The 27,524-nt window shown below is 41.5% G+C and overlaps 1 protein-coding gene across 2 annotated transcripts in view; it reads left to right on the forward strand.

The window, feature by feature from the left end:
• BANP (BTG3 associated nuclear protein) overlaps nt 1–27,524 on the forward strand; it is a 375,637-nt gene that overhangs the window by 67,307 nt on the left and 280,806 nt on the right. For both annotated transcript variants that reach the window (XM_063437623.1, XM_063437624.1), the window contains exons 5-6: nt 23,653–23,775; nt 25,971–26,143. In XM_063437623.1, the coding sequence (XP_063293693.1) occupies nt 23,653–23,775; nt 25,971–26,143 (296 nt within the window). The remainder of the gene's footprint in view (nt 1–23,652; nt 23,776–25,970; nt 26,144–27,524) is intronic.

Consider the following 27,524-nt stretch of genomic DNA (forward strand, 5'->3'; position numbering starts at 1 on the left):
AAAATATATATTTATCTTCACTTCATTTTATATAGTTTTCTAAGTTATATTAATTTAGCAGATTTTAGGTGCTTTAAGGTAATCGCAATTTGTAAATATTTTTGGCCAGAAATTTCACCCATGTCTAGCCATCCGACTATCCCATTAAAGCAGTAATGTTTTTGGAAAAAATGTAATTGTGAAACGTCGCCGAGATCAGTTAACACCCTACGGGTTGTTTCTCTTCACTGTAGTGAAGTGGCTGTGGAATAGGTACGTAGATATAATTTCACTAACAGCCATAGCCTTTTCTGGAAAAGACCAAACGCCTCCAGTGTAATACTTTCCTAAAAGTGCTGTACTGTTGCTTCTATTTGGGGAATGGATTTTAACATGGTTGAATTCTGTTCCAATAAAGGGTCATTAAAGGTTAGAGCCGCTGCGGCTGTCAGTTTTACGGGACTGTTTTCACATTAAACAGGATTACTCGGATCGTTTGCAAAACTGGGTATGAAAATTGTCCAAAATAGAGGGAGGTTTAACGTGTTATCTTATAATGCAATCTCTATGTTTCCACTGCAGACTTTACTCTCTTTAACTTGATTAACTTTTCCTAAATACAATTATTTAGTTTTGAGGCCATCTTGGCTCTATTTGTTTAGTCAATAATTGGATGTAAAATGCTTAAAAAGGATCAAGCATTGCCTAGGCTTGGGCTTAGATTATTATTATTATTTAAAATTCTTTATTTCAGAGAAAATCAAAACAACCTTTTCTTAAGGCAGGGTTACATTATTATTATTTATAAAGCGCCAACATATTCCGCAGCGCTGTACAATAGGTCGACTAACAGACAAATATTTACAATAAGACAAGGTGGGTGCCCAGGAACAGAGGATGTTCAGGGCCCGGCTCACAGTTTAAAGCATTAATTAACATCAAACAAAACTAAAAGAAAACACAAGAACATACGTTAATAGGAAAGGGAGGGAGGTGGTAGGTGACACCACAACGAGACCCTACACAACGGTCACCAAGCTTTAGAGTGGGAACAGACATATTTATAGATCTTCAAGATAAGTCTGTTCCGATATAGAAGTCCTTTAAGTTTTCTTTTCTAATATCTTAATTGAAAAAGTAAACTATACCTGTGTATCAGAAATGAAGAGTAAGACTGTATAGTTTTATAGTCCTGCCTGTTTATGCAGCTCAGACATTACAGGTACATTCTAAGCACTTAGAATTTCTTGAGTGTTGCAGCCCCATATTTTGTCAAACTGTTTTCTTGCAATTCCTGCTACCCAAATCCCGCTCCCTTTACTGCTGCGCGGATAATCTGGAAGTTTCATCTTCATCCGATCATGGTTGGCAGCGATAGGCTATGAACGCTGGGCGAAGCTGCCTCCAGAGCTTGCAATCTATCATTTCAATACAATTTGGACAGCTGTGTACAGATAGTGACAGTGTGAATTTTCAGCACTATTTGAGCTGCTGCAGAGGTGCCTGGGTTTGGTCAAGCTGGTTTGACAATAGAAAATAAAAATAAATAATGTAGAGTCGTCATCCTATGCCTCATTATAGCATAGCCACTACGGAAAACTGTGCAATAAATTCTAGTGGCTATGGTACTTGATTTGACATTAACCCCTGCAGTAGTGTCCTATTGGGAGTTAACTATTTGGGATGGAGAGAATATGCTGTGCCAAATGGCACCCACTTTCACATACTCAGCTATTTGTTAATACAGACGAGCCGACAGTGTAATTAACTCCATTATCTTGTTTTGACATTCATTCCAAATCCCTTTTGAAAAATCTGCAATAAATCTGCCGCCCTGTTTGTTGTTATTATATCATGTGTTTATGTAACGATAATAGCATATGTAGTTTTGTAGAAGTGTTTGCGGGGGTGATGTGAATACTCCTCTTTGTCCACTGGCTGCATTCATATTTTTGGCAGATAAGAGATGTATGCTTTATACACCCTTTGAATATTTTAGGGTCAGGAACATGTACATGAGAAATACAACTGGCCTGGTTTCCTCATTTCATCTAACACGCCACCGTCACAGTGGATTTAAGTGCCCGCTCAGTCACGATGGCTTACATTATAAGGACAGTTATACAAACATTGTAGCAACTCTGGTCTTCCAGAGAATTCTTTAACAACACTAGAGCTGGCTCTCAGACATTTCAAACACAGTGCGTTCTGCTTTCATCTAAAAGAAAAGATGGGGAGTTTTGTGTCTCTCCACTACAAGATGTTGCTGTGTTTATATCATCTATTAATGACCACAGAGGGGCAGCTTTGCACCTCTCGGCTACAGGATGTGGCTCTGTTTAGCTCATCCACCAGTTGTCTCCGGAAGGTATCTTTATACCTTTCTGTCGTAATAACTGTCTGTAATTAGTTTATCTTCCAGTCATGACTGCTGCAACGGCTTTATACCTCTCTGCCGCAGGATACGGCTGAATTTAGCTCATCTGCAAATGGAGGCAGGGGCAGATTGGTGATGATTTTAGCCACATTTTGACAAAATGAATTACAATCATCACTGTTGTACGTTGGAGGGATTACGATGCTTCCTCTCCTATTGATTTAGTTATCCCGTCCCTTGTATTAGCAGTACAAGGGACAGGATAACTAAATCAATAGGAGAGGAAGAAGAGAAAGCATTGGAAATTAAAAAAATACAAATAATTTTATTTTGGGAGTAAGTTGGTTGTTTTAGAACAGTACTTTCCTCCGTAAGTAAAGCTGCTAGAATATATATTGTACAAAGTAAGAAACTAACATTTGTTCTCCACAGTAAACTTACGTGGGCACTTTGTTTTGCCTTATGAAGCTTCAGAGTTGACCTTTCAGATCCGAGATGGTTACAAGACCAGCACATCCTTCCCATTGACCATCTTTTCTTCAGCCACCTACCCAGCTTAGCCCCACACATATCCTATTACAGGGTCACCGCTTCTCTGTTCTGTTCCCACATATTTAATAACTACTAATGAAATTATAACTAGCCTTGCAATACAGCTGCAATTTACTAAACTTCCTTAAGGTTTTAATTAGCCTCATCAAGAATATTTTATAAATTTGCTGTTTTTGCTTCTACAAAAAAAAAAAAAAAACACAAAAGCAAATATTAAACAATTGCAGTGACTGGTTCTTGGCTTTAAATATGTGGAATGTTCCATTATGGCAAATATTCTTCTTCTTTTTTTCTTCAATTTTTAATTGCCTCCGTAAGGTTTTCATGAAATACCCATACAAAATCTACTAATCAGCAGAATGAAACGTCGGGAAAAAATGCCCTACAAATAAATACTTATCATCTTCATCATCCTTTAAAAGAAATCCTTATACATGTGAAGTAAAAGGATAAAAAAATTAGTAAATGTATTTGCTTTGATGCAATCTGCAATTGGTGCCAATCATATTTGAGAGCATATGTTATCCATTTATAGAATATATATAGAAAATCTATTACATATCTGTCAGGGACTGACTTTCTCACCCCTCTGGGTGGTATTTTTGTGTATTTCTTATTTTCGGGTCCCCAACCAGAGGCATGGAAGTCTGAAGGTTTCGCTGTTCCTTAACCTGCACTCTTCTGGACAGTGATCTCAGATGTCCCACCTAGAATCTGCTGAAGCCACTCTGTCTGAGTGCTTCTTTCATAGCTTTTTTTTTTTCAGTCCTTGGTATTTGTCCATCTTCTCATGTTTATAGTCAGTGGGTATTGACACATCCACCACCACTATAGTCTTCCATTTCTTGTCTACCACCACAATGTCAGGCTGATTGGCCACTACTTGCTTGTCTTGATCTGAAAGTCCCACAGTATCTTAGGTCTGTCATTCTCAACTACCCTTTGTGGTATTTCCCAGACCATACTCTATGTAGATTTTCCAGTACACTATCCCAACACCTTGGTTGTGCCTCTCTGTGTATGCTGTCCCTGCTAACATCATGCACACGGCTATTATGTGCTGGATTGTCTCACGTTGGGTCCTGTCTGGTGTGATAAGACACCCACTTCTGTTGATCTAGTGCATGTTTTTTTGCTTCTAGGATTAGTGCTGTCTTTCAGTCCTGCGTTTTCTAACCACTGGAAGGACTTCGTAATATGAGCCACATCCACTATGGAGAGGTTTGTCTTGCTATGGTACTTCTTCCCTCTCTGCATCCTTTATTTGTTGTTGTCAGGCATTCCTGACAGTTCATCTTTGGGAGCCATCTTTGTGATGTACTTGTGGATGCTCTGTGTTTCACCCAGGGCTGTGGCCATGATACTTAGCCTACTTTCTGCCGATTCTGGGTGCTGATGGATGTCTCCACTCATAGTGAGTAGTTTCTTTATCTTGACATCTATGGTGATCAGCTCTTCTCTTGACCATGTTATCATTCCAGTTGGGTACTTGATGATTGATAGGAGATATGTGTTGATTGCTTGGATCTTGTTCTTGCCATTGAGCTGAAACTTCAGGACCTGTCTGACTCTCTGGAGGTACTTAGATGTTGCTATCCTCCTTGCCTCTTCTTCACTCTTCCTCGTGTTTGTCATGTGTTTATGGTACTCCCAGGTACTTGTAGCTGTTCTCTTCTCATTTTGTCTTCACAATCTTCCCTCTTTTTGCTATCATCCACCCACACTTATCTATTCCGAACGACATTCCAATGTTCTTGCTGTATATCCTTCTTAGGTAGATCAGTGAGTGAATGTCTGTCATGTATCCTTCTTATCCATGTGGCAAAAACAGAGATAATTACCTTCTGAAGATCGAGGGGAGTTCCGCTCGGCAGTCTTCTGCCATGATGCCTGGCAGCAGACCCAAGCAATTATATAGCCCCACATCCATCCACGGTAAATACGACATTGACGTGCGGATGACGTCACGCAAAAGAAGCACACGCATGCTTTGGGCTCAAGGGCTAGGTACAGCCAATCGGATCTGCAAGAGAGTTATTTAAACTCACTTATTCCTTAGCTCATTGCCCTGTCGTGGTTTCCCTTAGTTGGTTATCCAAGAGTGTGTTCCTGATCGTGTTTTTCTGGTTTAAGTCTGGCCATTCTAAGGTCCGGTAAGACGTTGCCCTTGGTTCTAGGGTGTGATACTATTCTGCGTGCTGGATTAATATAATCCTGACAATGTCCCATTCGGGCGTACAGCTTGAGGTCATCCGTGTAGAGCAGGTGGCTTATGGTAGCTAAACTCTTGAAACTGTATCCGTATACACTCTTAATGATTACCTGTCAAAGGGGGTTGAGGCCTATGGAAAACAGCATTGTGCATAGCGCATCATCTTGGTATATACCACATTTTCCACTTGCCCATTGAGTTCTTGATGAAGACTATTACTGTCTTGCTGACAGTGTGTAGAGCCAAGCATTCCAGTATCCATGTGTGTAGTATAGTGCCAAAGGATTTATTTAGTCAATCCAGGCTGTGCACAGATTGGTCTGTCTGGTCTTAGAATCCTGTGTGACTGCTTGGTTTACCAGCAGTTGGTGTTTTGATCCTCTGGTGTTGTTTCCAGTCCCCCTCTGAGTATTCCTCATGTACTGGCTCATATGCCCATCGTTCTTGGAGGTTATGATGCCTGACAAAACCTTCCATTTTGAGGTCGGTAGTTAAATGGTGGTGTTCCCTCATACGTTACGTGTGGAGGGGGGGCAGGGCACGAATTAGTTATGATAAGCTATGCCTCCCGAGGCGTTGGGGAGGACTGGCACTACCGGATGTCAAGAGATACCACCAAGCCACGGTACTACAGAGGCTAAGGGAACTTCATCTAACTTCGCCCCAAAAAAGGTGGGTGACACTATGGAGAGATGCCACGGACAATAGACTGCACACACTGCTATGGTATAAAGAAACGGAAGCACAAACAGCCCTGGGAGAGGACTCCCCAGTTACACAGACGCTAAAGTACTGGAGCATATTGAGGAGGGAACCACAGATATCTCCCAAGCCGAGCCCGCTAATCCCCATAACCCATAACCCACACTTGGGAGATGGTCTTGCACCGTCCGCCTGGCCGATGGACAACCAGAATAGATACATACCCATACACGCTGTGCTTACCAATACGGGAGTGAAACCGATCCGAGAAATAACGGAAGGCAGGCCGACCACGCTCCTACACCAGTTCCATTACACCCAGTTGAAACACTTCTACCACAACCTGCCACACAGAGCGAAAATCCACAGAGACCTTACGTGGTACGAGACGTTGTGCGCGCAAACACCGGAGGCGGACGGGAGAGTTTCGGCGATATACCAGACCCTAATCACAGGACATAGGGTAAAAAACAACCTATACAAACGCCAATGGGAAGAATGGACAGCCAAACTCTTCACGGACGAAGAATGGGAAAAAATCTTGATATTACAACACAAAAGCTCCTCGAGCTCCCTTTTCCAAGAGGTTAACTATAAGCTGCTAACACACTGGTATCGCACACCATCCTTACTCAGCCGATACATTCAGTCTATCCCGAACACTTGCCGGAGATGCAACGAAGGTCCCGGCTCCATACGACACATATGGTGGGACTGCACAAAAATTCAGCCATACTGGAGGAACATAGAACATGAAATACTAGAAATTCTAGGCGACCCCCCACAATTAACAATGGAAGCAGCCCTGTTACATCACACGGAGCAACCCCTCTCTACCTATAAAAAATCGATCATGAGGCACCTGCTAAATGCAGCGAAATCCTTGATTCCACTGCATTGGAAGAAAGAAGAACCACCCACAACAGAACAATGGAAGCGAAGAGTGGAAGAAATACGCAATGCAGAAGCCAAGATAGCGGATTTAATGGGCAGAAGTGAAAGGCACACGGAACGCTGGAGGCCATGGATATTGTATATAGTGTAGGAGATGAGGGGCAAGCAGACACGTAATAATGTCAACACAGGAGAGCGGAGACGAGGGACCTGGGAGGGCGACCTGCGCACCTTGGATGCACGACCCCCCCCCCTCCCCACCCCAGCAAGCCCTATCCCCCCCTCTCCCCACCCCAGCAAGCCCCCCCCTTCCCCCACCCCCTTTTCCTTTTTTTTTTTCCTTTCCCCCCCTCACCGAATCAACCAGAGACGACACGCAAACACAACCATGATCCAGAACGATACACAAGCAGGGACGACACCCTTGCTACACTGGTGAAGTAGGAAACGAGCGAAATTCGCGATAACGCTGGAGCTTGGGAGGTGACACGTGAGGTTAGATGATACTCAAAAGGGGTACTCACCCAGAATAGTAGAGAACCGCATCAGACAAAGGAGGACACAAAGCAACAACTCAAAAGGAGACGCTAGGGACACCACACGTGACATGGGTTCACGACACGCCAACACCACATAACTAACTGAAGGTACAGATAACCACTGACATACATTACACAAGATAGGATATAGCATCAGGACTCAACCATGCCAACACTAGATCAAACAAACAAACGGTTCCAACTATCATCTCGAGCGAGGAACCCAAATGTGCAAACACACAACAACCAGGAAAAATCACACACGCAACCACTACAACCTGCTCAAACCGAACAATGCCAAGAGGGAAGCAAAAACAGACATGTAATATTAGTCGACAGAAAGGCTGGGAGGGAGACCGCAGGACACAGGAGACATCTAGCGAATAGCTGGGAACATGCTCCAGCGAACATATATCCAAACGGCAAACACAAACACGGAACGCATGATACTGACATCTAGGATGTAAGATAGCGGGGGAGAGGCAAAAGGGATGGGGGGGAAGAAGAAAAAGACAGGGAGAGCGTACCATAAGACAGGGCCCCGAAGCATAACCACACATGGGGAAGATACCGCTAATTACAGGAACCCAGGCTTAAAGATAGAATCCCCCAGGCTGGAACCAGATAACCCCAATTACCCGAACACAGGTACACAAATTAGATTAGGGGAATTGCAACGATACGAATGATGGGATGAGGGGAAGCTGGCAAAAGCATTGAACCCCGACCGACTATAATTGAGGCCTGCGAGCCCAAAGGATTATGATGTCATGTTACCTGAATGGATATATAATATTACACACGAGGCCTGCGTGTCTCCATGCCGACCTTGCATGCTTATACACATCTGCATGTTTGTCAATAAATATCATATTTACAAAAAAAAAAAAAAAAAAATGGTGGTGTTCCCTTGTGAGGATCCTTCATGACCAGTATTGTTCTGCCTTGTGTTAGCTAGGTGGTACATGTCAAAGCAGCATTCACATGAAAGCCAGAAGGTTTTTCAGCAGAACATTGCCCAGAGCATAACACGGCCTCCACTGGCCTGCCTTCTTCCCATAGTGCATCCTGCTGCCATCGCTTCCCGAGGTAAACGAGAGACAATTGCAATGCAGCATTGAAACAGTGACAGGCCTAAACTTTTATCCAAGAAAATATCTCCTAGCTGAGGCAATGTTGCGGGGTCTCTGATCCAAAAGACGTGCCTGTAGAGGCTTTTACACTGCTTGTTTAAGCATGTAATTTTGAGTGTTTAATATATCATTACATATTTCACGAGTAGAAAATAAGCCTTTTTTGTATGTATTGTTGCATTAGTAAGGCTCTTGGGATATTGAGCAAGCGAGGAAACATGATATTTTATTAAACAAATGCACTTCCTGCGGGATATGAGGAACTCAATGAAAATACACTGGGTCTTAACATACCTATGGAGCACTAAAAGCCCTTGGCAAAGGGTTAATTGTTGTTAAAATAAATTGTCGCTGGTCCAACTGAGGTTTTCCAAACACATAATTCTCTTTACTATTCCACATTCCCGTATTGTTGCACCAGGATGCCAAAGGACTAAAAATGCAGTAATTTGGTGTCAGGGTCTTCGCTGTCCAGGGAACACAATGTATGTTTTGTGCTGAGTTTCACATTGATCAGCGATAGCGATGAAAGCAGTCCGTTTATGTCACCTGTGTGCGAATACACAGTGGATGTGTAGTCAAGGCAAGCTGTACAGATGCTCTTTGCATGTAACTGAGATTTGACCCAACTGAATTCCAGCCAATAACCGTTTCCTAATAACAAGCTCGTTATTAAGGTTGATAAAACTATGTTAGAGTCATAATCTATATTCATATGAACTCCGATTAAATGCTTTTCTAAGAGATTTTATTTTACATTAGTCACGGGGACACTGCAATTTAATTTTTATGACTAAGGAAATTTGATTAGCGTTGAGTTACAAATAATTATTTACAGAGTTTATTTTGTGATTTTTACATGGAGTGTGGGACTACTAATCAACTCTTTATAGCTCTTAGCATATTCCCAGAATCCCAGAGATGATGGCGTGTTTCTCTCTTGCATGCTTTTTCTTCTTCTCTCCTCTATATGCACGCACACTTACTCTTTTATACATATGCTTTAGTATATACCTTCTTACACATTTATACAAATGTTTCTTTAAAGGACCACTCTAGTGCCAGGAAAGCATACTCGTTTTCCTGGCACTAGAGTGCCCTGAGGGTGCCCCCACCGTCAGGGACCCCCTCCCGCCCGGCTCTGGAAAGGGGTTAAATCTTACCTTTTTCCAGCGCTGGGCGGAGAGATCTCCTCCTGCTCTCCTCCTCCGATCCTCCTCTTCTCCTCCCCGTCGGCTGAATGCGCACGCGCGGCAAGAGCTGCGCGTGCATTCAGCCGGCCACATAGGAAAGCATTCATAATGCTTTCCTATGGACGCTGGCGTGCTCTCACTGTGAAAATCACAGTGAGAAGCACGCAAGCGCCTCTAGCGGCTGTCAATGAGACAGCCACTAGAGGACATAGGGGGAAGGCTTAACCCATTCATAAACATAGCAGTTTCTCTGAAACTGCTATGTTTATGAAAAAATGGGTTAACCCTAGAAGGACCTGGCACCCAGACCACCTCATTAAGCTGAAGTGGTCTGGGTGCCTAGAGTGGTCCTTTAATATACTCTCTCTCTCTCTCTCTCTCTCCACACTCTCTCTCTCTCTCTCTCTCTCTCTCCACACTCTCTCTCTCCACACTCTCTCTCTCTCTCTCTCTCTCTCTCTCCACACTCTCTCTCTCTCTCTCTCCACACTCTCCCCCTTACCCAAATTCTCCATTTAACAGACATTCTTAAATGCATTTCCTTTTTTCTTTTTTACACACGCGGTCTGTCTTTTGTACTTTTTACCCTTTCACTCACTGAAACGCAATATCTCTTAACACACACTTTCTATTACTCACATACACATACACATTATTTTCACACACATTTACTCTTGCAGTCAGATCTACACTCCTCTCTTTAATACACGAACTCTCTCTTTCTGTTGGAGTTCTCTTATCGTTTGATCAAAAGTGGCGGGTTGGCAGGCGCATGATGTATGTGTTTTATAAATTGGACCTTAATATTTCCTTTTCCACAGAGTAGCTCGATAAGCAAGCATTATGTCAGCCTTCTTCTCATCTCCTGTTTTGTGGAGCCAGCCACACATTTGTAATATGCTGCATAGGAAAATATGTTTTTAATATTCTGGAGTGCATTCTAACTAGTATGGTTTTTAATGTTAAAACTCCATAACAATCCCTTACCTCTCACCGGTGATTCGTTTTAACCACTTAACTGCTTGTAATTGTTCAAAATACTAAAACTCACACAGTGCTTTTAGATCACATGGCACGCTAATCATACTCCAGTCTGTGTGATCCGTTTATACAGGCACAAAGTATATTGACCTTGGGATCTGCCGAATATGTGCATCCAGTTTATCTGCCCAGTTTGGGAAATGGAAATAATGAGGTTATTTATGAAGAGTAACGTTCTAAAAGTGGAACTATCATCAGGCACATTCTGTTGGTTTCCATGGTGATTGCTGCTGTCGTTCTGTGGTGACCTTCAGAACTTTACTCCAGAAATGCGTTCTAGTTACAGGTCCAATGTCTCTGGGCATTCATGCTTCCCCAATTTCACATTTCTGCATTTCACGCATCTGCTAGATTCCCATAGGTTGTCTGTTTCATGTAAAACATGTTTAACCCCTTAAGGACACATGACATGTGTGACATGTCATGATTCCATTTTATTCCAGAAGTTTGGTCCTTAAGGGGTTAAGTCATAAAGTTGTGCTTATGCACCAACCTCCTCTTTTTCTTCTAGAAAAAGTACTTGTGTTTCCAGTAATGCCTTGGAAGGGAAATTTGCCTATACCCTTTTGTTTTTTTCTTTATAAAGAGGTACATTTTGGTGTCTTGACTGTTTCAATAATCAGAAACTTGCATGGTGCATAAATTAACCTCCCTGTAGCATCTCCCCGAGTCTTTTGGCCAGAAAACCACTACAGTTGTCTTCTCACAGATAGAAATAAACAAAATACATCCCACCAAGCATTTGGTCAGTATTGCTGTTATTGTTTGGCTTCATTTTAACACAAACAAGCTGGTTTCAGATGCATAGATGTAGTAGCTTTCAGTTTCCTGTGCTTTGACAAGTGCGATAAGACTCATTAATCAGTTAGCCACCTAGTACAGTCCTATAACTAAACTGGATTTTAGATACTGCATGTCTAAACCTCGGGGTCTCTAAAGTTCATGCTTTTATTGTTAACGCATCAAGTTTACTTTAAAGGAACACTTCGAGCACCATGACCACTGCAGCTTGCTCCCATACCTTCTAAGTGTTCCTATTTAGAAGAAGAGACCTTGTTTTGAGTCCAAATCCTCATGTCGCTCTTCTCCGTGAGCCCCATATTGTTGGTGTCTAAGTGTGTTACAGAGCTCTTCTTCTAAATTACATTTCATTTGTATAAATTGTTATTAGTAAGTCACCTAAACTTTCTCCGGACTCCCCTGCCCCCTGGCCATTCCTACACTTACACCCATAAAATTAAAATGTCATTCTTTGCCAGTTTGAAATATTGAAAGGTATGGCTTCCACTGGGGCATCAGAATCTGTGTAATGTGTGTGTATATATATATATAAAATTCTTTATTTTTGCGAGCAAATGATTAACAGATATTCTTACAATGCCCCAACAGCATTGGCAAGACAGTTAATTAGATAAAGCATAATAGTTATTTAATAATATTTTTTCAATATAGTGTAGAGTACAGGCTAAGCATAACATGTCTAGTTTAACTATTGAGAGAGAGAGCGAGAGAGATACTAAGCTATTTAAAATCATAGACACAGTGGTAAATGTGTTAACGTATGTTGTGAAACATGCTTATGTTAGTGTGCCACTTGTATCCAGGAATGCGGTGTTAGAGTATGGCATTAGTCTGCTGCCTTTCAGAGTAGGCACACATAAAACAAATTAATTAGAATGCAGCTAGGAGCCAACAACTAAACAGTGTTAATAGGGATCAGCCATTAATTCATCACTTAGATAGCAATAATACAGAGTGTTAGCCTTTCAAACTGGTATGGCTATGGGGAATCTGCTGATCCATCACAGGTCCCCTCAGCCCATGGCCCTGGATGCTAGGCAAGCGTCCCATACATGTTGCATGAGGTAGCTTAAGAGCCAAAGAGGAGGTCGCTGGAGCAACAGGCTAAAGTGTGGAGATGTGCTGTGCTGCAGCTTTGGTGATTCCCCTGACACACAGCCTCTCGGGGAGGTACAGGATATGGCCTCTGCTTATGCACGCCCGATGGTAGGATGCAATCGGCACCAGAGATTAGGAGTTGTTGCAGACGTCTCCGACATTTTCCGGTGCGCCGTGGGCCTGGAGCTGTCTTTCTTTGCTGGGGGAGCGGTGGAAGCCTCTCAGGTAGGTGAGTGTGTAGTCCTTGTGCGACATAGTTACGTAGTTACATAGCTGAAAAGAGACTTGCGTCCATCAAGTTCAGCCTTCCTCACATATGTTTTTGCTGTTGATCCAAAAGAAGGCAAAAAACCCAGTCTGAAGCGCTTCCAATTTTGCAACAAACTAGGAAAAAATTCCTTCTTGACCCCAAAATGGCAGTCAGATGTCTCCTTGGATCAAGCAGCTATTACCCCACTAATTAGAAATTATATCCCTGTATGTTATGTTTTTGCAAGTATTTATCCAATTGTAGTTTAAACATCTGTATAGACTCTGACAAAACCACCTCTTCAGGCAGAGAATTCCATATCCTTATTGCTCTTACTGTAAAAAAAACCTTTTCTTTGCCTTGGATGAAATCTCCTTTCTTTAAGCCTAAATGTGTGACCTCGTGTCCTATGTATAGCCCTGTTTATGAATAGATTTCCACACAATGGTTTGTACTGGCCCCGCATATATTTGTATAATGTTATCATATCCCCTCTCAGGCGCCGTTTTTCCAAACTAAAGATATTTACATTTTTAACCTTTCTTCATAACTAAAATGCTCCATTCCTTTTATCAATTTTGTAGCTCGTCTCTGCACTTTTTCTAGTGCCATGATATCTTTCTTTAGAATAGGTGCCCAAAATTGCACAGCATATTCAAGGTGTGGTCTTACCAGCGATTTATAAAGAGGCAAAATTATATTTTCATCTCGAGAATTTCTGCCCATATTTATACATGACAAAACCTTACTGGCCTTAGCAACGGCAGATTGACATTGCATACTGCTGCCTAATTTGTTGCTGCCCAAATCCTTCTCGTGTGTGGTTATCCCTAGTTCACTACCATTTAGGGTGTAAATTGCTTGTGCATTCTTAACCCCGAAGTGCATAACTTTGCATTTCTCTATGTTAAATTTAATCTGCCATTTTAGTGCCCAGTCCCCCAATCTATCCAAATTCCTCTGCAGCAAGGCAATATCCTGCTCACATTTTATTACTTTACAACGTTTTGTGTCATCTGCAAACACTGATACATGGCTTTCAATGCCCATTTCAAGATCATTTATAAATAAGCGGTCCCAAGACAGAACCCTGAGGGACACCACTTACCACTTTTGTCCAGCTTGAAAATGTACCATTAATGACAATGTTGGTGTTTGCGAGATGCTTTGCCCTTCTGGGCCTCCTTTGTTTGCTGAGGAAGTAGTGTAGGCGAGCGGGTCACAAGAGCTGCCCAGAAGCGATCAAAAATGTCCTCCAGCCGCTGTAGCGACTGCTCCACAGAGTAACGCCGGTTTAGTGCAGGCTGCCCATGAGGGGATTGCAGGCAGTGCTGACTCCAGTACAGGTCAGAGTTGTCTGCATAAGTGCTTAAGCGGATCAGTTGGATCAGGATTATCCCTGCCGGTCCAAAGGGGGGAGGGGGGGGGGCGGGGAGTTCGTTCAGGAAGATGAGGTCCCTGAGGGCTCAATGCTGCAGAGCGGGAGAGCTGCCGCTATGGGGGCTCTATGGAAGCTGACAGTAGACTCCCATGGTTGTTTGGGGGATAATCAGTCCCCAGATTAAGCAGATTGGGGGGTTGGGAGTTGGTTGGCTCAAAAACCCTCTGTGTCAGGCTAGGAGCTCATGCAAAGTGTGTCCGGCTGCCATGCTGGTCAGGCCCCGCCCCTGAGGTGTTCTTTTAATGGGAAATCACAGTGTTGGTTGCAAGTATTGTTTCCTAGGTATGTTGCACTAGGCAAAATTGCACATTTCTGTGCTGCTCTTTCTGTCTTCTTTTCAAATATATTTTATTGAAAAGTTTTATATTTTATTAGTTTTTTATATTTTATACAACAAGAGAAAAAGACAATTAGGGGGGAAACGGGGGTAAACAGACACCCCATTGTCAGATAAATAGTTGCAAAATATACAAGGAACCAATGGCATGTGAATAGTGATGATTTTTACGCCGTTGGTTCCTTGTATATGCTGCAGATGTTTAGAGCATGTTAATACACATAATCAATAAAAAAAAAATATATACATTTGTGCAACGAACATTACATGTATAACATCATAAAAAATAAAATCTCTGTCTCACGTCCCTCAAATAATACAATTACAAAAATGTGCAATGACTGGAAAAAGGGGTATCTTTCTCTCTTCTATCAGGGGGAATGATAGTGAGCATTTCCAATAAGCTTTCTATTTTATTTTTACATTGTTAGTCCATTGATTGAGGTGTTGAGTGTTTATTTAAAACTATTGTATCACAGTCATGCTACGGGAACATAATGGATTTACTTCCGTTACCTTCCACATGACTCGGAGTTTGGCAAACACTTTATATCCGCCATTGTTTTGCTGTTCTGAAGACCTCCCAAGTCTGCAATTGCGAAGGGGTTTTGCATGTCTAAATTAGTTGATGGAATTGTTACAGTGACATGGTTAGTATCACTAATTGTACATAATGAATGGGGCCGTGTTTGGGTAACCTTTTGCTTGCTAGAGTAGAAGTGAAAGAGGTTTCTTCACAAAAAAACACCCATCCAACTGCCTGTATAATAACACATTCAGGGAAAAGTCAATCGTGTGCACTCTGACATTGTACAGGCATACGTCTTAATACAAATTTTCCCTATCACCTCGCCAAATAATACTAGAGAGAGCTGGTATTACTGTAAATCAAGCTTTAAAAACAGCGTATTGTTAAACAAAATTAAAGCTTTAAAAAGACCAGCAATTTCCCTTCATTAGGATATTCCATTTCAATGACATTTATGGCCTTAGGAGATAAACCTTTTGCTAGGCCTACAATTGCATGTATTAAAGGGACTGAACTTTTACTTACATAAACCAGCTTCACATCATATTGCTTACAATTTTGTAACCTAGCAAGGTCATTTAAGATGCACCTTTTTTTTTCTTCATTGGGTCCATTTTGAATATGCGTCTCAATGGTAATAATTCCAGAAGCCGTTTCTGTTGACAGTTTGTGACACCAGTAGCCAATCAGAATCTAGGGCACCCTGAAGGGGGCTGGTTAGCTTTTAGAATGCCACTGTGCTTTAAATTGAACATGCTGTGTTTGATCTCACTATTAATGCACCGTGTCAGATATACCCACAGCAATTCTTGTTTAGTCATTAACATTTCTATAAAGTAAAAAAAAAAAAAAAAAACTGATACAATTTAAAAAAAATAAAATAAAATGATCAATTCAAGGGAAGGGCAGTTTTAAAGTGCAATATGACCGTGAAACAAAATGACTGAATCACCTTACATCATTCTCAGCTTATATGTATCTAGCCATTTGTTCCAGGAGGGACCCTTAATACTTAATCTTTCCATATTTTATCACTTCCTCTGGGGCTCTAATAAATCAGGTAATAATAAAAAATGATGTGTGGGACAGGGCTGTTTCTCCTGTGACTATTTCCATTTCACACTGGGAAAATATAAAATGCCTGCGGAGGGGGAACGTGAAAATTATAGAAGGGTTCGTGCAGGGTCAAGATCCCAGAAGTTCTTTGGCTGGACACAACATTTTTTTAATTTAATGGTGCCAGCAAACGCCAGGGATATAAAATTTGTCATTTTATGAATGCCCACTATGACCATGCCAGCTTCAATACAACTTCCCTCAAAGGTGAATAAACCACAACAGATTTTGTTTGAACAGCTTCCTTATTGGTTGGTAGAGTTTGTCTAACAGTGGTTAATCACCTCTATATACTTGTCAGCCCGATCAAAGGCTCTCTGTGCACAGTTCCAGAAGTGCAAATTCACTGTCCTCCATGCACAGGCCAGCCATAGATGCCTTTTTGTAGCTATGGAAAATGTCCTTCATTTGCAGGCTGAACGGCTAGCTCTGTGCTTTAATAAACCTGCCACTGGGCCTTGCTTAATATACTGCCATTACTCTGCAGGTTTACACATATTTTAGAAGTGTGAATTATCTAGGGAGAATACTTGGTATACTCAGGTTTATGGATATAAAGTGCCCAATTACAAGAAGTCCTGATTTGTAAATTATTTTTATTAAAGTAAATTGAGTTGTTTCATTCCAGAGCAGTGCCTTATTATGCAGTATTAATTAGATAATTAGTTCGTTTACGGACTTTAAAAACATTTTTTTAAATTTAATTTAATAAAAGTCTTGTATATCCCCTTTATTTGAAAAATAAATAAATAAATAAATCTTGTTAGGAATCCTGTTTCAAAAAGGGCACAGTGAGTGGATTTTTATTTATTTCTCCCAATTTTTTAATTTACAGCCATCACATCCATCTCCTTCCCTCCGTTACTCACAGCCATCACATCCATCTCCTTCCCTCCGTTACTCACAGCCATCACATCCATCTCCTTCCCTCCGTTACTCACAGCCATCACATCCATCTCCTTCCCTCCGTTACTCACAGCCATCACATCCATCTCCTTCCCTCCGTTACTCACAGCCATCACATCCATCTCCTTCCCTCCGTTACTCACAGCCATCACATCCATCTCCTTCCCTCCGTTACTCACAGCCATCACATCCATCTCCTTCCCTCCGTTACTCACAGCCATCACATCCATCTCCTTCCCTCCGTTACTCACAGCCATCACAACCATCTCCTTCCCTCCGTTACTCACAGCCATCACATCCATCTCCTTCCCTCCGTTACTCACAGCCATCACATCCATCTCCTTCCCTCCGTTACTCACAGCCATCACATCATCTCCTTCCCTCCGTTACAGCCATCACATCCATCTCCTTCCCTCCGTTACTCACAGCCATCACATCCATCTCCTTCCCTCTGTTACAGCCATCACATCCATCTCCTTCCCTCCGTTACTCACAGCCATCACATCCATCTCCTTCCCTCCGTTACTCACAGCCATCACAACCATCTCCTTCCCTCCGTTACTCACAGCCATCACATCCATCTCCTTCCCTCCGTTACTCACAGCCATCACATCCATCTCCTTCCCTCCGTTACTCACAGCCATCACATCCATCTCCTTCCCTCCGTTACTCACAGCCATCACATCCATCTCCTTCCCTCCGTTACTCACAGCCATCACATCCATCTCCTTCCCTCCGTTACTCACAGCCATCACAACCATCTCCTTCCCTCCGTTACTCACAGCCATCACATCCATCTCCTTCTCTCCGTTACTCACAGCCATCACATCCATCTCCTTCCCTCCGTTACTCACAGCCATCACATCCATCTCCTTCCCTCCGTTACAGCCATCATATCCATCTCCTTCCCTCCGTTACTCACAGCCATCACATCCATCTCCTTCCCTCCGTTACAGCCATCACATCCATCTCCTTCCCTCCGTTACTCACAGCCATCACATCCATCTCCTTCCCTCCGTTACAGCCATCACATCCATCTCCTTCCCTCCGTTACTCACAGCCATCACATCCATCTCCTTCCCTCCGTTACAGCCATCACATCCATCTCCTTCCCTCCGTTACTCACAGCCATCACATCCATCTCCTTCCCTCCGTTACTCACAGCCATCACATCTATCTCCTTCCCTCCGTTACTCACAGCCATCACATCCATCTCCTTCCCTCCGTTACTCACAGCCATCACATCCATCTCCTTCCCTCCGTTACTCACAGCCATCACATCCATCTCCTTCCCTCCGTTACAGCCATCACATCCATCTTCTTCCCTACGTTACTCATAGCCATCACATCTATCCTTCCTTCCTTTACTCACATCCATCACATCAAACATATTCCAAACACTACAGTGTTACCCTGCCTATCTAGGTGTGTCCAACACCTTGCAGGGGCTTAAAAGGTAGTCATTACTTGCCTTACATTTTGCAGCACGCTGTTCTCCTTGCTGCTGCATTACCTGTTTGGCTGAGATCATCAGTATTTATCATCTTAGCCAATCCAATGCCTTCTCATAGTGAAGCGTTGGGCTACTGCACGTGTGCGGTAAAATGTTGGCTGCGCCAATCAGATGCTCTCAATGAGAGTCAATTGAGCTATGACAGAATTATCTTGGTTACAGCTGCAGAAGTGCCTCTAGTGGCTGTCTTCCTGAGAGACCCTAGAGACTCGTTAACCCTGCAATGAAAATATAACTGTTCCTGCAAAATAGCAATGTTTTCTGTTGCAAGGTTGCAGGAACACTCCATGCACTATAATAACTGCATCAAAATTAAGTTGTGCCAGGCATCCCTGGCGCCGGCTTAACGTTAGGGGTTAAACTGTTCATGAACAAAGTTTGGGTTCCACCGGATTGCTTTGCTCCCTGTCCTTTCCCTATGTGAAATCGTAAAACCGGAAGGCTCGGGCAGCATCCGGCCGCTCTAAGCCAAGCAGTAACTCCTCATTCATTATGAAAGGTTTAGCCCCTAAAGGTGAGTCTGAGCCAGGGACCTAGTGTCACCATAACTTAATTTCAACTAAGTTGTTATGGTGCCCTTACTGGTCCTTTAAAGTTACTGGGATGGCACCCACAGAACTTTATTGAGATGTAGTAGTCTGGGTGCCAATAGAGTTCCTCTAAGACCATGTGAGCAAAAACTGTGCTCTAAGCCAGCAGCTTTGTAAATTACTAGTGGACCTATTTCTCCGTTCCATGTGTAATAGCAACTACTACTTCTGAGTAACACAGACCCACACACGTGTGTATAATTTGTCTGACTCGTTTATTTTTAGTGCCTCTTGGTGCTTAGACATGTTTAACACCTTGGGTGATGAAATTAATGCTGCATTAATAGCACGGGGTACCTTGTTCAGCTGTAATGTTCAATATCATGGAAACTTAATCTCTGCAATTTCCCACAGGACCTGAAAGTGTTCGTTATACTTTTATAGCAAGCATTATCCCGGCGCTGAAACTCCTAAAATAATCCCCCCCTCTCCTCTTTGTAACTTGATATAAATAGCACATAAATTGTTACTGACAAAGAAATTACTCAGAGAAACACGAGCCTTGGCCAATATTATTTGAATATCCGCATTTGCTCACAGTTGTCATATTTGAATATTTATGGGCTCATTACCTGTATGCTTGTGGTCTGAAAGCATTTCTAAAAGTTTGAAACTGACTTTCTAGTTTGGGCAGCCCAGTAGTCTTAGATTTCAGTTCCTTTAGACAATTACATTTTTTAATTATTTTCAATCTTCACTTAATCAGTAAAATTTCCCACCACAGAGTTTGTCCCCACCATTTAACATGCAAAGAGTATAATTATACTAAGAGACGATGATCATAAATGGTCCTATGTAAGTTAGACGATATCATTATGTAATCTAACACATTGTTGATTTAGAAATGCTGTAATTTTGTGTGTTACTTGCATACCTGTTGTCACTTTCTTTAAATTGACTTTATGCTTGTGTTAGAAACTGACAGAATGTTAATTAGCATAGAATTTGGATGATAATTGTTCATTAAGATGTCTGAATGAGAAATCAGAACTAACCAATACATTTATATTTTTATATATATACATATATCAGAAATACAAAAGAATACAGCTGTATCCTAAAACAAGGAAAAGCATATTAGTGTAATATAGTTTAAATATGCACTCCCATGCTAAATCAGAATGCACTCGCGTGATCATTTGGGCACATGTGGGTGCCTCCCCAATATATGGGGGCTAGTATGCCTCCATCATCTTTGTTTCACTTTTAGCAGACACAGCTATATTCAGCTGAGCTCCTTAAGAATTCCAGGAAGGATAAAATCTATCTAAACAGAGGGCCAACGTGGGACTTTTTCAGGGACCAAACATTACGATACCTCGTACAATAGAGAAAGCAAATAAAATACAGGATTTTCTGTTGGTGGGACACTATTTGCTTATACATTTGTATACCAATACACATCGTAGGCGGCTGGAGCCAAGCTATTAAATGATATTACTTCATATTTAGATGAGGATTGCTGAACTGGATTAACCTGTCCCTGTTTATGACACAGATACAGTTTTTTGGTTTTGAAGAATTTGGTTCTTGAAATCGATGTCTCTGCCCCTGCTACATCCATCTGTAATCCTGCAGTATGTTTGGTTTCTTAATATAAATTATTGGGCCGGTTCCGAACGTATATAGTTGATGTTTTGCAAGCCATGAGTGAACCATTTATAGATGAGGCGGATGGAGCACGGGATTGACTTTTTGGGGTTTTCCACATATAAATTAGGCATCATGGAGAGGGGAAAGCGTGCCACCATTGGTCATTAGTTGCCAGCATTAAATGTCAAAGACTTAACATAAGCGAGACGGAAGCAATCGTTCTGGGCTTACTAATGACACTGCTAGTGGTGGGGCTACATCACTGGAAACAAAGGGCTTTAACTCCGAAAAATCCCATCCTTTTCACATGTATCAGGCCAACACGAACACTGTATGGTTGACTTCTACAAGCGACAAAATACACACATATACTTATCATAAGAAAATAACCACAGGATGAAATGTCATATAGATATCTTATTAGCAGGGTCTCTTACTACTACTTTGTAGTCCATGCTCTCTGTTTAATTGACGTGCAGCTGTTTGAATCGTTTGAACCACCCTTTACTCTGTAAAATAAAGAATACTCGCCTTGTTTCCCGTGCCCGGACTCCTCTGTTGCAGCCTCCACCTCCACCTCCACCTCATACAGAAGCGTTGGATTGGAGAGCGCACAAATGCAAATCTCTGCACTCCTCAAATCCAGAGCTGCCATTAGCAGTATTTGATTTCTAGAATGAGTTTTACTCCGTCTGGAGGAGAAAGCACTTCTTGTAGCTGTCAGGAAGACAACCGCTAGAGGTGAATTTAACCATGAAATGTACAGTTCTTAATTGCAGGGCTACAAGGACAGGACAACTGCTGCCAGATCTCTTCATTTATATCAGGGGTGGGGGACCTTCGACCTTCCAGATCTTTTGGACTACATCTCCCTTGATGCTTTGCGAGCATTATGGCTGTAAGACCATTATGGGAGATGTAGTCCAAAACATCTGGAGGGCCGAAGGTTCCCCACCCCTGATTTAGAGGAAGTGAAATATTTTACTCTGATCAGCTTATTTTTAAATGCCTGAAAACTAGAATGGCCTGCTAGCTTCCCAAAATTCCATGCTGCAGCCATCTTAGATTACACCAGGTAGACCACTGTGAACCCCCAATAACACTTATTACATTGTAATGTCTGCTCTTGCTGGTATCCTCATTACCCATTACCGAAGGACCCTTGATTGATATCATATGCAGCTTTCCCATGATCACTCGTATCCTCTTATTCATTATTTTAATATAAGTTAAGCTGCACCTTTCTTTTATGAAATGTACAGCTGAGAAATGTGATTTAAAAAGATACGGGACAGCAGAAATCCGCAGCAGAGGAGCGAGTACAATTTTGCTCCTTGATGCATTTCTCGTGGCTTTGGCTCTTAAAGGGTTATGTGATTTCTAAGTGACCATAGAATGGAAAGAAAGGACGATAGCTTATTTAGAAATATAAAACGTTGTGCAGTTTTAATACCTCTCTTGGCTTTACTTAATTTTACCAGCATTTTGCCAAGTGTTACAGACAGTGCCTAATTCCACTGCAGCTGTGAATCCTTTGTGAAAAATGACAGATTTTGGACTGATACAAGCTGTGGGATTAGTCTTTTATTTTATTTTTTGTGGTCATAGGATGTATGAATGAGGTGTGTATCTTGGAGCGACCCATGCACCTTCCAACATAAGCTTATATTCATCTGCAAAACTAAAAACAAAATCATTGTCTTAATTGGCCTGTCCTTCAGATAAGACATAAGGTGTCAAAACAAGATTGATTGCTTATTTTAAGCCGCCCGTTGGCTGTCACCAATCCATCCACTTCTCCGTAGGTTTCCTGCAGGTTCTTAAATTGAAATTAAAAGCATCCATAAACCCGTCAAATGGGCTAGGGGGATCTGTTGTCAATAAAAACGGATCTTCAGCTTACCTCTGTGGCTCGCGGTTGTGCTTTTTCCACCTTGCGTGCCAGTGTTTTTATGTGGAACAAAATACACCATAATACTCTGTGGTGAGAGGTAGGAAACTGAGCCCTCACCAGCTTTTCTGCTAAGTTGTTTGTTTTGGGGCCACGTTTGGAGCACAGAATATTGGGACTCCTGCTAAATATGCTTCAGTGTGATAAGATGGAGTGTCAAAATTCAGCAACTGACACATCTTGGCAAAATCACTGGATCGCTAACATTTTTTGGTCACTTAGCACAACATTGCAGATTTGATTAAAATGCTGTTAATACGGCCGTGGCATAAGGCAGTCATTAACGCTTTCTTACCAGAGGAGACCAGTGATACGACATATTGTAATGTATGATTAGAAAGTAATACGCCATTTTAATATCATACCAGGATGTGCTGACATGTCTGCAGGACTGCAATATGTTATGGGCAAAAAAGGAGGGAAAGCAAATTAAAGGGATATTCATACTTAATTCTTGGTAAAACATGTATAGGATCTGTTACTTTGCAGGTCATGGGATATTTGCAAAGAGAGGGGTTGGGGTGGGCACACACACACCTAAATAGATGGGGGAAATGGCAGACCTGAGAAAAAGATAAACCAGCCATAGTAATCTGAAAATCTCCCCCCCCCCCCCCAATACTTTTTAGATTATTTATTGTCCAATTAAAATCCCCTTTATTGGTACCTTTTGCAGGGTTTATTCACTAAACTCTGCATTGTAATGAATTGAGATCTAAATGACATTTAGGCTAAAATAAGGTGAACTGCAAATATTCACCAACTCTGAAACCCGAATGCCAAAGTTTTGGGAATACATATCGAAATACTGATTATATTACTGTGCTACATCTGTAAGCTTAGTGTGTGTTTCCAATAACTACAATAAATGCTGAACTAACAATCTCATGCTATTTCTCTTCCAGTGTTGTTCCTCAAACTACTGTTATTTTGAACAATGAAAGACAGGGATCAGTCGTTGCCAAAATGGAGGGGCAGGAAGAGGCAATGAACAGAACAGCCGAAACACTGGAAAACATGCTGAACAGGTACGGTTTGAGAGATTACCTGTACTGGACCACCGACCACCTTGTCTATGCAAACCATACAGCCCAGTGAGGATTCAGATCTCTAAAGCACTGAAGTTAAATGCACACCCTATATGCTTCATTCCAGTTGTTGAATATGAAAATTGAGAGTATAGCATGATAAATACAGTGAATATCATCCAGGATGAGATAGTAGGCACACTTTGCAAAATCTGAATTAAAGAGACACAGTTGTCATTTTTTATCTTTAGCTCTGGCAGTATTATCAGCAGGCACTGGCAGTATGATGCATGAGCACTTACAGCAGATATACATTTGCAGGTAGCAGTGAGAGCTGGGCAGGTGTATGAAACATTTAAAGGAACACTATAGCGTACAAAACCACTACAGCTAAATGTAGTGGTTCTGGTGTCTATTGCTTTTGCCTGCAGGCTTTTCAATGTAAACGCTGCCTTTTCGCTCAGACAACTACTAGAGTAGCTTCCTGTGTCAGTGCTGCACAACGTTCAGCGTCTCCACACATTGCATGGAGGCGCTGAATGTTCCTCATAGATTATTAGATGTATTGAGTCAATCAGTTCCTATGAAAAAAACATTGGATTGGCTATGATAACCAGGATTGATGATCTCAGCAAAGGGGGCAGAGTGTGGGCACGGCATGTCGTGAATAGACCATCGGGGCACTGGAAAAAGGTAAGTAAAATACATTTTTAACTGGAGGTAAGGCAGGGCCGGGGCGGCTAAACAGCTATTTAGACCTATAGTGTCAGGAATACAAATTTGTACTCCTGACACTAGTGATCCTTTAAACGGATAAATAATCTGGAAAAAGTGATTTAGAATCCCAAATGTTTTAAGAATCTCAAGTCTTAGTGTGGCACCTTCTGGAAAGCAGAGCCATGATAAGAATTGGGTCTATGTGCAACAAAGATATAGGATTATCCGAATCCACAGACAGCAAGTGGGAGCTAAAGATTCCAGCATGGAACCAGGATTCACAGAATGCAGCCAGTTGGTATTCACCAACATTTCATTTACTAGTACAATACATCTTAGTTTATTCAGTGTTTTAGTTGTATTTTTATACGTGTTGTTTATCTTTCTTACCTTGTTACCATTACCATGTTTCCCCATGTCTGTTTTATGTTTTGTTGAATCTGTAGTGTTTGTAGATTGTCATTGTATATTTGTATGTATGAATCTATCAACTCGGCCCTGACAAATAGATATTCAAACTCTTCCCTGACAAATAGATATTCACCCCTGGTGAGTATGCCATAGGCTCTCCAGGCTTGCAGTGGTGAGTACGGTGAAGGCCCAGCTAGTTGCGTTTGACTTGAAATTTTAAGCCCGGTGTGTATCTGCATTGTTAAGAATTAAATGGAAACACATGAAGTGATTGGCTTTGGTTGCTTCCTCATGAGGACCAATCATAGCCATCTATTGCTGCTTCATTCAAGCTTTTATTTTCAGTAATATGCAATTAATAGAAGTAATTCCTTTTGTGTATTTGTAGGGGGAGAGAATCCATAAGAAACATTATCTTGGGAGCATTGGAATGAATATACCAGTCTCAATAGATCCATTTAGAATGGTGTGTGAATGTGTCATGCTGCCAGATCTGTGAACAAGGAAATCTGTGTGTGCAGATCTCTTTCGCAGATTGGGCCTTGCTTGTTCTGCCCCCTCACATATCTGACTCCCTTCCTGGTTTACTATGAATTGCTGAAAATTCTGAGCAGTGACAGCCCAGGAGTAATAGGAAAAAAATTACTGCCACTCCAGGTGTAGATCTCCCTGTCCCTGCTGGGTGTATCCTGAGTCGTTTTATTCAAAAAGTGGGGTAAAGGAAGTAGGCAAGTGGTCACAGAGGTCACGTAAAAATGCAGTTGTTCTTCCCTGTGGTTAGGTCACTGTTTGGAAACTTTCAATCGATGTCTATTGTAGAATAATGGAGCCGGAAAATGGTGATTATTAACATATAAGAGCAGTGTTGCGATGTCATACAGTGTAATATTAAGGACCAGAAAATTTATGTTTTCATCAAATACCATCTGGATACACAGTTGTGCCTTTGCAAAGGCAAGTCAATGGTTTGAATAGACGTTTGCATTTCGCCAGAATGCAGGCAGTGGATTCACTTTAGTTTGTAGTTTTCCTAAAGCATTGTTAAAATAATATACCTGGTATTTCAGTACGGCTTCTGGAAGAAGACATAATACCATCGTGGTGAAGGTTCCTGGCCCAGATGATAGCCACAATGACGATGACAGCGGCTCAGAGGCTAGTGACACCCTGTCCAACTGCGGCCTCTCAGGAAATTCCAACGCTACAAACAATGTCACCTTGATCACATTAAACTCTGAAGGTATGGCTGTGCATGTTGACTTCTTTTATTGGGACAGTGCTCCTTTTCATTTCCCTACAGATTAAAAAAACTTTCTTCCTAACAACGAAGAAACATTTAGGAAAACAAACTAAATCAGGAAACACATTTTACAAAGCTGTACTTTCCATTGTCCTTTAGTGTAAAATATATTGGGGGTTTTGGTTATTTGCGCTCCATCCATTGTAAGTTTTTGTGTTAAGTTGTAATGGCCATTACCTTTTAGTATAAAAAAAAATATTGTGTTTTTTTTTTTTTTTTGTAAATGTCCTTCCTCCAGTGTGAGCTGATGTGTTCTCCAAGTATTTTACAGACTGCATACGGTCTATCTAGCTGTCTGGATAACCGGCAGCAACCTGATAGGCACTCACAACAGAAAAGCTGGAGTTGGGGAATAAAAGCCTCGATATATTTTATATCTTACTAAGACATACATATTAATATATGTTACTATATACAGGAGGTTTATATATATACTAAATATATATATATATATATATATATATATATATATATATAAACCTCTTTATTTCACGATAGTCCTTTTTAAATTGTAGGCGTACCCATCATATGTTCAGATTGCCTGCTCTGCTTGGTGAAAGTGCCTAGCTCTTGAGCGTTCATTCTGTTACAGAAAGCATCCAAGCCGCAGTTGGCTGCGGAGCGGTTGAGTATGGTTTCTGTCAGAAAGGAAAAGAATGTGAAGTTTGAGAGTGTGGCCTTGGGCATGCATACTATAAACATGGAATCCACTCTGCGCTATGTTTCTCTCCTTCAGTTCCCTTCAATATATACAGACTGATGGCTTTAGGTACATATGGCTGAAAGTTTAGACCTTGTTGGCGCAGAGTGTAAATTTGTTTGGTGGTTACTGGAACTTTCGAAGAGCAAGCCCAGCGGCTGGTTGCAAAGGGTAATCATGCCAATATGTTGGCAGTTGCCAAGTCTGAGAAAACAAACACTTACTTTGGCCCAGAGCCTTCCAACCCCCCCGTCCCCCCATCCCTTTTTTATTATTTTTTTTGTTTTGTATTATTTTTTCCTTTCAGCAGGAAATTCATATCAGACCTGTGTTTTTGTTTACTGCTTTAAATTCATTTGTATGGAAAAAATGTGAGTTACGAGGTGGAGGGGAGAAGATCTTCACAAGATTCTCCTCAAATGAATATTTGAAGATTCTGGTGTTTCCTCATTTTTCCACTAGCACATTTTTTTTTGGATCAGGTCCACTGCATATTAAATCAGACAGGACACCGAGTGTTATTAGCTTATTCGTGTATGTTCTCAAATAAAATAAAACAGCTATGCCTTATTTGAGTTACACACGTGCAAAAGAGGCGTATGATGTTTGAATATAAACTGA

The sequence above is a fragment of the Pelobates fuscus genome, chromosome 12 (genome assembly GCF_036172605.1).
Source record: "Pelobates fuscus isolate aPelFus1 chromosome 12, aPelFus1.pri, whole genome shotgun sequence".
Classification (NCBI taxonomy): Eukaryota; Metazoa; Chordata; class Amphibia; order Anura; family Pelobatidae; genus Pelobates; species Pelobates fuscus.